Genomic DNA, 15897 nt, shown 5'->3' on the forward strand with positions numbered 1-15897 from the left:
ACAAACGTCATATCCTAGTTCTTAATCAAATTACGAGTCTACAATCACAAGCCGTGGACAATTCGATGTAATATAAGTTTCGAATTGTTTCTAATCCCTGTGTCCCGTTTCTTCTCGATCGACGGTGATAAATAAATGTTTGAAGTCGTGGAGTAAAAAATGGTTTTATTGACAGCTACTGAATTATTACACTACAGTTGCTAGTTAGGTAAAATTTTATAGTAGACTGCACTCAAAAGATCCCGAATCCCCTAATTTATAAGTTTACCAATAATGTATACCTCAGCATAGAGGTTAATGCATCTAGCATAGTAAAAAAAACTTTGAACTTTGAAAGCTTACAAATACAATTTCAATGAGGAAGCGATTGCAACACTAGGAAGTACAATTAGAAATAACACTATATGGGAATTTATTCAGTTTGTATGAAGTTGAATAAACTCTAATTAAGCTATTAATCGATATGTTTCACAATTAGACACGGTGAAACTATAAAAATTTAGGAAGTTAAGATTAATGTGGGATTTAAAGGATTACTTTGTGATTGAACAAGCCGAAATCAATCAGGATCTCGACTTGTGTTTGTGATTGGATTTCGAATTTTATCACTTCATTACTGATATCCACGTCATTGTATCTTAATGTAGTTGGTTGGCTTTCTTGAAGAATCTTTCTCTTCATTTGATATGTTTTAAGATATAAAGTGTTTAGTTCTATTTTACTTTTCTTTCATGAGTAAATCAAAAATATTTTTGGTTACTGACTTTATTCTAATTTGCAATTATTATTATTATTATTATTAACGTATGTTTTTCTCTATGTTTAGCTAGATGATGAGAAAAAATTACTGCAGCATCAATGTAACGACCACCAAAGTGATATTCAATCACTCCGTAAGGAATTGTTACAAGCAGAACAACAGAAACTTGATATAGAGTCAGATAAAGTATCTTTGTCTGAAAAATGTAAATTTTTGGAAATTGACAAAGAAAAAGTAAGAAATTTTCTCACATATTATTGCACGCTAAACAAAGTTATACATTTTTTTATATTTTTCTTTTAGATTGAAATGGAACTAAACCAAGTGACTAGAGAACGAAATGAGCTCAGTAACCAACTCAGTGTTCTTGGTAGAAAACGGGACGGTCTTAATGAAGAATTGGTGAGATGTCGACAAAGGCTTGAACAAGCAAATGAAACAAATGCCCGTGTCAATAGAACTTTAGAGGACTTGGTTAAGGAATGTGAAGAAAAACAGGTATGGAATGGTTTTTAATAGTTTATTTGCGGAGTTACGAAAGGACACTAAGTTCTAAGAAAGACAAACAACAATTTATCATCACGAATTGATTCATTGTTTTCATTTTCGAATCATTTTTCTACTCTCAATTATCTCTGGAAGTTTATGAGACTTCGGTAGAGCAGCTTTCGGCCAGCACCCGATAGACCTTTTAAGTGGTCCAGGTATACGCTTTTGTATCAACACGACTCCAAATTCTCACATAGAAACAGTAAGTTCGACGGAAGCTGCCCTTACTGTGCTGAAGATTCGCTTGTTCAACTCCGATTGGGATTATTGAAATCTATTGGAGTTGGAGACAGAGTCCGTGACATGAGATCAGCTTTTGGTCATTTCCTCCACATTTTGGAATCCGAAGAGTCACTCAGGTATGGAATGGTTTTCAATAGTTTATTTGCTGAGTTACGAAAGGAAACTAAGTTCTAAGAAAGACAAATAACAATTTATCATCACGAATTGATTCATTGTTTTCATTTTCGAATCATTTTTCTACTCTCAATGATCTCTGGAAGTTTATGAGACTTCGGTAGAGCAGCTTTCGGCCAGCACCCGATAGACCTTTTAAGTGGTCCAGGTATACGCTTTTGTATCAACACGACTCCAAATTCTCACATAGAAACAGTAAGTTCGACGGAAGCTGCCCTTACAGTGCTGAAGATTCGCCTGTACAACTCCGATTGGGATTATTGAAACCTATTGGAGTTGGAGACAGAGTCCGTGACATGAGATCAGCTTTTGCTCATTTCCTCCACATTTTGGAATCAGAAGAGTCACTCATTTCTGAATCCTCTTCTGGACTATCCCTTTTTATTTCGTGTTCATTTTATGTCCTCGACTCAAGACGAAATGCTCTAAGGCACGGCAGTGCACCCATACTGTGCCAAGGCTATAACTTCCAGAGTTCTCCAGCGCTCTGGGGGCTCACCATATAACACTTTCCCCTTATGCCAGACATTAATGACATAGTTCTCGTTAATGCATAGATGTCTTGTTCTCAGTTGAGCTCTCTTATTGTCTAAAAAGAATCTTCTCCAACTGGCACCAGAAGAATGACGCCTAGAAGATCAGAAATATGCGTACATCCATCCTATGGCTCTACTGTCCACTTCAATCCTGGCCTCCCTTCTTCACTCATTACGGTCTATAACCGTTTTCCTTCACGATCTACTTCCAAGGAGATTTATTGCGTTTTCATCCACAACATCCTCCTGTCAATTTCTCGGTCTTTCGACAGATCTCTTCCCCTGCATTCTTGCATTCAACAGTTTTTTAGAAGTCTGTTTTCGGCTATACTAAATACATGCCTGCTCTGTCGGATCACAAATGAAGAGGTCCTTAGAAGAATGGGGAAGAACCGAGAGGTACTAACCACCATCAAATCTCGAAAATTGGAATACTTTCGACACATTATGCGAAATGAATCCAGATATGCCCTCCTACAAACCATCCTGCAAGGAAAAATATTTAAAAAGCGTGGTTCAGGAAGAAGAAGAACGTCCTGGTTAAAGAACCTCAGAACCTGGTTCAACACAACATCCGTGCAGCTTTTCCGCGTTGCTGCATTAAAATAAAGATTGTCATTATGATCGCCAACATTCGTCACGGATAGGCACATCAAGAAGAAGAAGCCCTGTCGGATCTTGATTTCCGAGGGCCATGTTCAGTAACGCCGTTGTTGGTTTCTAGCACCACGATGAGTGTACTAAGAACCATGTCCTTTCCTTTTGTGTCCCCTTTATTTCTACATCCTTATGCCGTTGGCCATGATTTTGGTTCATCCACCTTCGGAGCCGATTTCTCAACCCCAGGACACAAGGGTGCCCTACCACTTTCTAACTCCTCCTTTACTTACTTATACCGACGGGAGATTACTTACACCGACAATCATTCGGTGAATTAGCTGTCGGTATTAATTCTCTAGGGGTAACAGGTTCCCTGAGAGGAAGGGTAAATTCCCTATTTTATTAAATAATGTTGATAACCTTCTTATAAAATATTGGCAATATCATTTTAAAGTCGTCTACTTTAAAATGTATAATATGTGTCTGAATTGCCGATATAAATGAGTCAGATTAAATAAATTATTAGAAGAATTTTTTACTAAGCAACAACATTTTTGTTTATTTAGTATTATTTTGTATTTTGACAACGACACCCGACTTGGGCGTCGAAACGTTAATAAAATCATTTTTAGGTAAAATTGTGGCTTATTTCCCATTTGGATATACTTGATTATAAAAAACCTTGTATACCAGAAGCATCCAACAACGCTTGATGATATGAAAAATAGAATAAAAGAAGCTTTTAATAATATTGACTTACAAAAATGTTAGAAATGTGGCTCGGTCATTTGAATATCGGTTACAAAATTGCATAGACATTGAAAGTGGTCATTTTCAACATTTACTTTAGACTTATATCCTTAACATAACATTAATTGGTACATTCATTAAATTTTGTTATGGTTTATTATTTTTTTGTTAGTTATTTATTGAATGAAAATATTTGTTATATTATTACATAATACTTATTTGTTAAGTTATTTATATTTATAAGAATTGAATGTATTCCCGGCAAATGAAGAAAACTAAAAATATCTCAGAAACTAATAAGTTTAGGTATAGGAGATGCTATATAAAAATGAAAGAGTATCATAAATACAATATTTCAAAAAAAATATATATATATAGGGTGATCTATTAAAAAAAATTGAGAAAATTGAGAATGCTATATAAAAATGAAAGAGTATCTTAAATACAATAATGTTGAAAAATAAAATATAGGGTGATCCATTTAAAAAAATAGAGAAAATCGTAATTTGGTTTTGTAGTTCACCCTGTATACAAATATTCGTCAATGATGTGAATTGGACTTGATTTAAAAACTACAGTATATTGTTTATCTTATTACATAAAACAAATTATTGTCTACGAATTACTTCTTTATATACAGGGTGTTAATCTCATAGTGATTTCGAAATAAAAATGGTCATAACTTGTTAAATACTCTGTATAGTAATGCAAAACCATATATTATATGAACAAGAATTATGAGGGGAACATAAATATGAAAAAATATATAGGGTGTCCCATTTAAAAAATTATATGTTTGATATACCACGCAGTTACTGATCACCCTGTAGAAATGAACATATTTTCCAAGCGTGGAGAATATCATTGCCTACATTTTTTTAAATAACTTTTCTCGATATTTTATACCATAATGGAGTTATCGACCGATCCCGCACTAAAAACTCACCCTGTATATTTAACATTAATAATTTAAATTATTCTTTTCTAGTGCACCATCGATGCCATGGACAAAGAAATGAACCGTACCCTTGAATTATTAGCCACTACCAGAACAGAAAAAGAAACACTAGAAGCCGTTTTGTTCGATGCCCAAACCAATTTAGAAGCTTCCGAAGACAAGAAAGCTCAGTTGGAAAAAGAACAGCAGGAATTACTTATAAAACAAGAAAAACTGAAAGCTCAAATCGCTAAAGTGGCCAAAGACTTGGAAAGGTCTGAGAAGAAATTCGTAGAAGTAAAGACTAGCATGACACATGCAGCTGGTAACAAAGAAGTTGAATTTAAACAAACGGTTGACAAAATGAAACAACAAAACGAAGATATGGTTAAGAAGTTGACTGAAGAGAAAGAGAAGATCCGAACTTCTTTAGAGAAGAGGCTTCAACAGTCTTTACACAAATTAACTAATGAAAAGGATGCGGAGATTCAGCAGTTAATGGAAAGAATGGAAAATTTGCAAAGTCATATTGAGAATTTGTGCCAACAACATGAGGAGTTGATGTTAAGGGCTGAGAATGACAAGCAGCAAGCATTGCTAATAGGTAAGTTGGATTTTTATCTTGCAATGTCTTATAGTATGGGATCCGAATAGGAGGTCGAAATGTACCCATCTGCTTGCCGGATGAAACATTTTTTTTATTAAATTTCATGCATAGACAAACACGACTAGCATGGGTTGCCTATCAAAATCGTGTCATAGCTATCCTTAAGGGGGGGCCGTAGGGGTTGAAATCAATATTTCAAGCACATTTTTTTGAAAGTGGAATTATTTTATTTTTAAATTAAATATTCATAATCAGTACAATTCATATATTACTCAAGAAAAAATTCAAGGAAAAATACTGAAAACTAAGCCAACGGTGGCAAATTTTTAAAAGACACCTCAAAATATTAATGAATTTTGCGGTGCACATCAGAACGCATCATTGGATCATGGTAAACAAAAAATTCAAAAAGATTTTATTAGCTTATGAGTTTCTCGAGGTAATGCTGTCGAGTTTTTTTAGTTTTATCTAATTTTGACTTTTTGATATCATGATATCACTCAGAACTCAAAACAACGAAATTTTTTTTGGAAAACAGGGTGAAAATTAACATACATATTTATTATTGTTAAACAAAAATAAGCATACAATAAAAATAACTCGACAGCCTTACCTCAAGGAATGTCTAAAGAAAATAGTATATACAAAATTTCAGGTGGGTCGGTCAAGTAGTTTTTGAGTTACAATGTCTACAGCCTTTGAAAAAAGCAGTTTTGAGGAAATAGTCCAAGTAATGAAGGTTAAAATAGGACAAAACCTCGCAATTTTTACAGAATGGACCGATTTGCTTCAAAATTTGAGAATAAGTAGTGAATAGTCCAAGGATCAAAATCTATATCATGCCGAAAGGCGCTTTTACCATGGGGGTGGTTGCCACCCCATCTCGGGGGTGGAAATTTGTTCTTATATTTTAATCGCAAAAGTTGGTAAAAACGTTCATTCTAAGTAAAAAACGTTCTAAATGTACCTTTTGAAAAAATATACAAAACCGTTTTTAAAATTTTCTTTAAGACCAATAGTAATAGAGCTATACTTTATTATATGATGGCTCTTCTTCGTCAAATGCTAAATATTGTAGTTTCAAAGTCAAAAGTCGGGAAAACCATGCATTTTTAGAGAACAACTTGTTGAAACTAATTTAAAGTACTTAAAAATATCTATCTCCAGAAATAAAAAAGTCTCTAGCTCAAAAATTAAGTGACATAATGAAAAGAATATCAGTCCATATTTTTTTTCATCAAAAAAGTGATCGCAAGCAACCCCGTAATCACCACCCTAATTAAAATTGGTCATTGACCTTATTTGACCTTTTTCATTTATGTATTATTAATACGTTCTAGAAGTTTGACTGTTTGATTAGTTTTTAGAAAACTGGAGTTAAAAGTGAATGAAGAATTTTTGTAGTTTAGAAAAAAATGGCCTTTTCTTCAGAATAGCAAGATTAGCATCAGAGATACGAAACAAATGTTTAAATATGAAATTGTAGTTTATTTAATTCCCAAGAACATGGTTTGCAAAAATTTTTTCTACGGTAAAAATTGAGTGAGCTATTAACAATTAAAGATTGTAATAACATGCAAAAACCACCTTTACCAACCCTTTCAAAGTCTATCTTTTTGCGACTGAGGATTTTAAAAAGATTTAATATTAATAGTCTTATAGATCCTGTAAAAACCTATCAAATTGTTTTTACCAAACTTTCTAAGATAAAAAATAAAAAAGTTACGGTTAAAAAATCAATATATTTTTTTGAAAAAAAAAAAAAGGAGAAATCCAATTGGAAACACAATAATGTAAGTTAGCGGTGTTTTTAGTCATTGGTCTTATTCGTTCTTATTTATTTATGTATTATTAATAGATTCTAAAAGTTTGACTGGCTTATCAGTTTTTAAAAAACTGGAGTTAAAAGCGAATAACGAATTTTTGTAGTTTGGTAAAAAATGCCATTTTCTTCAGAATAGAAAGATTAGCATCAGAGATAGGAAAAATGTTTTAATATAAAATAGTAGGTTATTTAATTCCCAACAACTTGGTTTGAAAAAATTTTTCTACGGCAAAAATTGAGTGAATCATAAATGAATAAGTATATCGAAAAACATTGATTTTTTTTATAAAAAATTAACACTTTCGATAGCGAATAAATCGATAACTATTAATTTTATCAAAAAAATGTATATGCTTTTTCTCATGAGGATCTTTCAGTGCGTCACAGTTTTTCGATTTCTTTCTAACGCATTAAATTGTATGTGACAGAAAAAACGCACGTCGGTGATTACATTTCGTCGGTGATATTTATAACATTTATTCTAGTTATCAATAGATGGCGCTATAATCGAAAAAAAAATATTTACTAATTATATAATATATCTACGAATATAATCTGTACAATTTATAAGACTATACAAATCAAAGAAAATACCATTTTATAAATGCAATAAACTCAATTGATTTGTTTTTATGTCAAATTGCAAATAAAATGTGACAACTGTCAGATTTAACTAAAATGCCATGTTAGAATAAATGTCATAAATGTGTATTATCATGGACTTACCTTTTTTTCTATCATTTGTGACGCACTGAAAAATGCTCATGAAAAGAAGCATAGAACATTTTTTGCTTAGAATGAATGATTTTATCAACTTTTGTGGTCAAAATATAATAAAAAATTTCCACCCCCGAGATGGGGTGGCAACCACCCCCATGGTAAAAGCGCCTTTCGGCATCATATAGATTTTGATCGTTGGACTAGCTACTACTTATTCTTAAATTTTCAAGCAAATCGATCCATTCTGTAAAAATTGCGAGGTGAAAAGCCTCGGTTGCTGGCCTAAAAACGCGTTTAAAATATTGTCAACTTTTATTTTCAATTTCTTTTTTGTCTTTCAAATCGTAAAGTGATGCACACAGGAATATCTTTTTGAATCGCGGAGTAATTTACTAAAGAAAATGAGAACAACTGTTGACCGTTGTTCACTACGTTCAAGCGTGCTGGCGCGAACCTGCTGCAAATCGAGTCGAAGGTAGGGCTGTTCAACACTCATCCTGTTCATCTCCCTACCTTCGACTCGCTTTGCAGCAAGTTCGTGCCAGCGCCTTTGAGCGTAGTGGGAAACGGTCAACAGTTGTTCTTATTTTCTTTTGTAAATTACTCCGCGATTTAAAAACATATTGTGTGCATCACTTCACCTTTTGACAGACAAAAAAGAAATTGAAAATAAAAGTTGACAATACTTTAAACGCGTTTTTCTCAAAACTGGGTTTTTCAGGCTATAGACATTGTAACTCAAAAACTGCTTGACGAACTCACCTGGAATTTTGTACATATTTTCTTTAGACATTCCTTGACGTAACGCTGTCGAGATTTTTTTTGTTTTATGCTTATTATTTGTTTAACAATAATAAATATGTTGATTTTCACCCTTTTTGCAAAAAATCTTTGTTTAGACTTCTGAGTGATATAAAAAAGTCAAAATTAGATAAAACTAAAAAAACTTGAAAGCGTTACCTCGAGAAACTCATAAGCTAATAAAATCTTTTTGAATCTTTTGTTTACCATGATCCAATGATGAGTTCTGATGTCCACTGCAAAATTCATTATATTTTGAGGGGTCTTTTAAAAATTTGCCACCGTTGGCTTATTTTCCAGTATTTTTCCTTAGTTTTTTTTCTTGGGTAATCTATGAATTGTACTGAATATGCTTATTTAATTTAAAAATAAAATAATTCTACCATACTTTTAAAAAAATGTATTTGGAATATTGATTTCAACCCCTTCATCCCCCCTTAAGGATAGCTATGACACGATTTTGATAGGCAACCCGTGCTAGAAATATTTGTCTATGTATGAAATTTAATAAAAAAAATGTTTCATCCGGCAAGCAGATGGGTACATTTCCACCCCCTATTCGGATCTTAGACTATTAGTATTCTGTTTGTTTTTTATTTTTATAATTAGCTATTTAAAAATTTTTAGTCAAAAGATTGGGGTAGGTCATTTAGTCACTTCAATGATTTGATTGATGAATTTATTGTATAATATAACCTATAAGTTCAACAATCAATTGAAGAGTGACTCACTATCAAAAACGAAATCTAACGCTGTAAACAGTCTAGCGGAGTCGATATTTGATTTTATTTTTAGGACTTAATTATTTTATTAAAAATTAATGACATCGTGATGTCCTTAAAGCTACCTTTGTCATTCCGTGAATGACAATATAGACCTTGGGCCCGCACTTAAAAAAAATATTACCTCCCTAATAAGATTTTTTTTATTCAGTTATTCATGTCGAGTCGGACACCTTTTCTATTTCGGAAAATTTTCAATAGGGGGCGTTTCGTAAATATAGAAGCTTCTAAACTTTGGTGCGTTCTACAACAGGATGCTTAAAGTGAAGTATTTGTATCAAACAATCCTGCAAAAAAAATCATCACTTATGACTCCCATGTGTACTCCCATACGCAAGCATCATAAAGAGTCATAAAATTTATACCCATACAGCTGATTTTTGCAGGATTGTTTGATAAAAATATTTACATTTAACTGGTAATATTGTCCGACAAATTTTTAAGGGTACTCCAGTTGTCGGACGCACCAATGTTTAGAAACTTCTATATTAACGAAACGACCCCTCTCTAAAATTTTCCGAAATAGGGCTTTTCATTCACAGTCAGTTGTTTGGAGCTTCTGTCATAATGTTGTATAATCCGTGTATATTAATATTATACACGGATTATATGACATTTGACAGAAGCTCGAAACAAATGACAATCGATGAAAAGTTCTATAGAGAAAAGTTGTCCGACCCATAACCGTGGGACTGTACACACTTAAAAAATAATTATTATTACCTCTCTCATGAGACTTTTTTATTCAGTTATTCATGTCGGGTCGGACCACGGTTATTAGACTTTATTACGGTTGTCTTGTCCGACGGTGGTGGGGAGACTTATATTTTTGACTTTACGTCACAAGAGTTTACATTCCCATATTTTTAAATGATTTTCGATCATTGAATGTATGTTATTGTGTATATATGTGTATTATTTGTGTTATTATGAAATAATTAGACAAATAGTACACATTTTATCTTATACCGGGTGGTGAATCGTAAAAAGGGCCATAGGAAACTCCATGTAAAATTCTGAATTGTTGAATTCCTGCTTCCCTAATTATTTTACATCAAAAGTCATGAGAGAATACTTGTAGAGAATTAAAATCTGTATTAAAATCAAAAGTTAAAATTGTTTAACGATTAACTACGATTTAAATGCATTCCAACATTTTGAAAAATATGATATCTACATTTGCCACAATAGGTATTATGCGTGTAAAATTAAGGCCACACGTTACTATTTAACTGACAGTGCTCACACCATTGACTGAATAAAAAAATCTTTATTATTAATCCTTTCTCCGCAACTGAGGGTATCTTATCAACTGTATTGTTTTTAAACAATAAATGATAAAATAAAAATATTGACAGTTCAAAAATGTGAACATTATTGCATTGTGTGTGGCCTAAGTTTGGGCTGAAAACTAAAATGTATTACATTTTTACAAAATTTTGGAATATGTTTAATTACGTAGACCAATTTTAACAGTTATTTCCAATACAGATTTCAATCCTCTACAAATAGTTTCTAATGTCTTTTGATGTACAATAATTATTAGGGAAGCTAGAATTCAACAGTTCAGAATTTTACATTGAATTAATGCAAAATTTTGACGCATGTCAAAATTCTCAATGTGTTTTAATTGTATTCATTTTTTTCGAATCCTGAGAAAACTAATAATTATTTTTGAAAAATTTAAACTCAGAATGAAAGACTACATTATTACCGAGGGCTGAAAGTCCCTGAAAACTTCTATAATGTTTATTTTAATAAGTTACAGGGCTGAAAATAAAAGAGAAGTGTGATATTTAATTTCAAATATTTCATTCAATAGAATCTGCTTGTTTATTCTAAGGGGCTTTCCGCCCTCGGTAATAATGTAATCTTGCATCCTGCGTTTAAATTTTTCTAAAATACTTGGTTTTCTCAGGATTCGAAAAAAATCATATTACGATTCAAATGACAGTAAACTCTCGTGACGTAATCTCACCCTTAATGTTCATTGGTTAGTCGATTTAGGCAACCGTAGTAATGTCTAAGAACCGTGGTACAGTCCGTCTAATATACTTAACGTTGCACGTCATTATCTACGTCAGAGATCTAAGTTGACATTATCACATTGTTGCCCAATTACAAAAAATTGTTAAATTCATTTTAAATCAAATATATCACATAATTTTTTCGAAGTGGATTATACAACAAAGCAAATTAATATTCAATGTAAATAAATAAAAACGTTAGAAATAGAAAACAAGAATTAAGTTATATTCTTACGTTAAACTAAATAATAAAAACAATAAATATAATAAAAAAAATATTTATAGTAAAGAATAAAAACAAATCTGTAAAAAAGTGTCAATACCGCAACTGTCAAATAAATGTTACCAATTTATGCCAAAATGTCACCTTCGTTCGATTACAGTTACAATGTGTTCCGAACAAAAATGTACTTCATAAAAACGCTTTATAATCCATTTATACAAATTAAAGAAATATATTATTGTGTATTTCTTTAAGTTAACATTAATAGAAATCTTCAAATATTATTTCTACGCGTTTAAAATAAAATATGTCTAGTGGCCTGTAGTGTACTCGGCAAAATGATTCTAAAAAAGAACACACCTATCGCCTAAATATTTCGTGTTGGTATCATGTGACGTCACGGGCTATGACGCGGATGACGTGCAACGGTAAGTATATTAGACGGAGTATATAATAATATATATAAATATAACAATACTATCCCAGCTGCTAAACTCCACTAACTCAGGTTTTGACATAAAAAATAACAATACTGTAGTGGTAAAGCTTAATCAACGGTTGTATAAATATGGATGATTTGAAATTAATGGCTTCCACTCGAAACCACCTAGATTAGATGCTAAAAACTGTAGAAAGCTTATCTAATGATATGAGTATACAGTGATGAGCGCGCTGATAACCGGCAAAATAGCTCAAAAGATGGAAAATGTATTAAGTTGTAAGATAAAAAGAAATGAAACTACTGGAGGTGGGATTTTATCGGTATTAACTTATAATTTACATTACCATTATGGATAGTTTCCACCTTTATAACTTTAAACGTCAGCTAGTTTACCTCGGTCATAATTCTAATTCTACGTATGACGTTTCTTCAAACTCAGATTTATCAGGTTATGTACCTCTTCTTCTTTTTGGTTTATTGGCCTCTACCTGCATGGGTATTTTGGCCAGCTCATTCTCTCAGAATAAAGAAAAAATCCCTTAATAATCTACATCTACATTTATAGTTAATATCGGACAAATACAACAAAGTTAAAAACTTTTCTCGCTCAGGAATAACTACCGACTATTACATAATCTGCTTCTACTTCTTCTTCACCTTCTTTGATTAATTGGCAATTTTAGGTTGTTATGGCACAAATAAAACAGAGGTAAAAACTTTCATCTGACACAAATAGACGTCAAACCGAAATTTAATTTCAAACTAAAACTGTCGATTATTCCAAACTAAAATAATAAAACACACAAGAAGCATCAGGTCCTAAAACTAAACATTTCCAAATTCACAAATACCTATAACGAAACCATTTGACTGAGTGCCAATTAACTAAGTATAAAATAAATAATATTAAATTCCATAAACTGCCACATGAAAATGCTGCACTGATTCTTAGAAGCATTTCCCGAACTTCTAATCTGATTCTCCTCCATACAACTACTGAAGTGGGCTCTAGTGAACGTTAAATTAAACTATAACACTTCGAGTTCGAGAAGTGGTTTTCTACGGTAAACAGAAACTTTTTGCTGAAAAAACAATTCGTGGAAATCATGGTTTTAACGGTAGAAGAAAAAGTGCAAATTGTTGTCTGGCATGCTAATGGATTACCAGAGAACATGATCAGACAACAATTTAGAGATATGTACCCAAATAGGCCAACACCAACACGATCGACAATTCAGTCTATTGTACGTAATTTTTTAAATTATGGATCCGTGTTTACTCCAAGAGGAATTCGTAGACGACGAGAGGTAAACCCAGATTTAGAACTAAGGGACACTTTGATTTGTGCAAGTATTGAACAAAATCCTACTCAATCAACATCTTTTCTCGGAGAACAGTTTGGACTTTCAAGATTTACAGTAGGTAAAATTTTGAAAAAGCATGGATACCGTCCCTACAAGTTACATAAATCCAACGAACAATTCCCTGGAGATCAATATCGACGTTTAGAATTCTGTCAAAATGCAATGGAAATGTCACATCAAGATGAACATTTTTTACAGAATGTTTTGTTTACCGATGAATGTACATTTTCACTGCATGGACGTCACAATTCAATGAACACTCGGTATTGGTCTCGAAGAAATCCTCGTCAGATTTATGTCGCTCGTACTCAGCGTCCTCGAAAAGTAAATGTTTGGGGAGGCATAATAGGGAATCATGTCATAGGTCCATTTTTTATAGACGGTATGTTGACTGGGCGGAAATACTTGGAACTTCTGCAAAATCAAATTGTCCCGGCCCTTCGTAATTTACCAATACCTTTCGATTCCATATGGTTTCAACAAGATGGTTGCCCTGCACATAATTCTCGCATCGTCAGGGAATATCTCAGTGCTACTTTTCCTAATAGATTGATTAGTGGCCACGGAGATATTTTCTGGCCTGCAAGATCACCTGATCTTTCACCTTGTGATTTTTTTATGTGGGGGTATATCAAGTCCAAACTATATGGAATTGAGGACGATAGGCCTAATACTCTCCAAGAATTACGGGAAAAGATCTCTGATACAATGAGAGGTATTAGTCCAGAAACATTATCTAATGTTAGACGGAATTTTTACAATAGGCTGGGTTATTGTTCCGCTGCTTATGGTGGCTTATTTGAACATTTTTTGTAAACAGATTCATTTAGGACTTTTTTTTTATTTTTGTAGAATTTTTTATTTTCGAAAGTATGACATTGTTTTTTCAGTAAGCGTTTCATGTTTTACTTTAAACTACTTCAGTGCTGCAGATATACAACGGAGATGTAAGGTGGACAACATTAATAACTGGGTGAAAAACAGAAGAATATAATGGAACGACCACATAAGCCGAATGACAACAAATAGAGTAGTCAGGACAGCGAGAGACGGTTCCCCAATAGGAAGACGATCAGTGGGAAGACCACGAAAAAGATGGAACGACAACTTCGGTAGGCACATTGAAAAACAGACAGAGTCATGTCTACATAAAATGAAGAAGAAGACTTTAAACATTTCTAATAAAGACTAACACAAATGTTAAGTAATTCAAAGCAAACAATATCTGCATAATTTCAAATTTTAATATTTAATTATTGCAATAAAGTCATAAATGTGGGATTTGAAACAACCTTCGACAATTCTGAAGTGACAGGAGTGAATCCGAGACGTCTAAAATCATGGTAAATAGAAATTAAGTTAATTTTAGAATAAAAAAATTACTATGAATTAAACTGTTTTTATTTACATTTGCTTTATAGGGCTTTTCATCGATTGTCATTTGTTTCGAGCTTTTGTATAATCTGTGTATAATATTAATATACAGAGATTATACGACATATGACAGCTAGAAACAAATGACTGTGAATGAAAAGCCCTATTGTCTTCAATTGATTTTTGCTTTATGCGAAAAAAAAATGTCGTATTAACGTCAAACGTAGTTATGAGGAAAGCAAAATATTGGAAATGAAATTGATAAAATAATAAATAATTTGAACAATATGTCAAAAATTACGTACGACTAGATAATTCAGTGTTGCTGTATGGGTGGAGCCCTGGACCTTAAAGAAAGACATAAGCGATCGACTTAAAGCATTCGAGATGTGGACCTGGCGAAGAATATTAAAAATAAGTTGGGTAGATAGAATAACAAATGTTGAGGTCATCAGAAAGATGAAAAAGGATAAGGAAACCGAGGCCACATTACGGAATCTTGTAATGATCGGCAGTTGCCCCTGAGCTAGAAAGATTTTTGCCTTTGTTGTATTTGTCCCATTATAATTCAAAATTGCCAATTAACTAAAGAACGAGAAGAAGAAGTAGAGGCAGATTGTGTAATGGTCGACAGTTATCCCTGAACGAGAAAAGTTTTTACCTTTGTTGTATTTGTCCGATACCAACTCTAAATTGTAGGTGAATAAGGGATTTTTTCTTTATGCCAAAACGATGGACTAGCCAAATACTCATGCAGGTAGAGGCCAATAAACCAAAGAAGAAGAAGACGTACATAACCTATTGAAACTAGGTTTGAAAGAACGTCATACTATGTAGAATTATGACCGAAGTTAACTAGCTGACGTTTAAAGGTATAAAGGTGGAAACTATCCATAATGGTAATGTAAATTATAAGTTAATACCGGTAAAATCCCACCTCCAGTAGTTTCATTCCTTTTTATCTTACAACTTAATACATTTTCCATCTTTTGAGCTATTTTGCCGGTTATTAGCGCGCTCATCACTGTATACATCGGTCTAGAAAAATGATGTGTTTTGAATAAATATAGTCATATTAACGACACAAACAACATTAATTGATGCGATGCTTAACAATAATCTTCTTCTTATTCTTCTTCTTCTTGTAATAGGACTATGTCCTGTTTCTTCTGTTACAGTCTTT

At 32.7% G+C, this 15897-nt stretch overlaps 1 protein-coding gene across 3 annotated transcripts in view; it reads left to right on the forward strand.

Moving 5' to 3' along the window:
* The window catches only part of LOC114347881 (rootletin), a 370585-nt gene that overhangs the window by 291809 nt on the left and 62879 nt on the right, over window positions 1–15897 (forward strand). For all 3 annotated transcript variants that reach the window (XM_050659384.1, XM_050659370.1, XM_050659374.1), the window contains 3 exons: window positions 827–994; window positions 1064–1258; window positions 4601–5153. In XM_050659384.1, the coding sequence (XP_050515341.1) occupies window positions 827–994; window positions 1064–1258; window positions 4601–5153 (916 nt within the window). The remainder of the gene's footprint in view (window positions 1–826; window positions 995–1063; window positions 1259–4600; window positions 5154–15897) is intronic.

This window comes from Diabrotica virgifera, chromosome 1, assembly GCF_917563875.1.
Source record: "Diabrotica virgifera virgifera chromosome 1, PGI_DIABVI_V3a".
NCBI lineage: Eukaryota > Metazoa > Arthropoda > Insecta > Coleoptera > Chrysomelidae > Diabrotica > Diabrotica virgifera.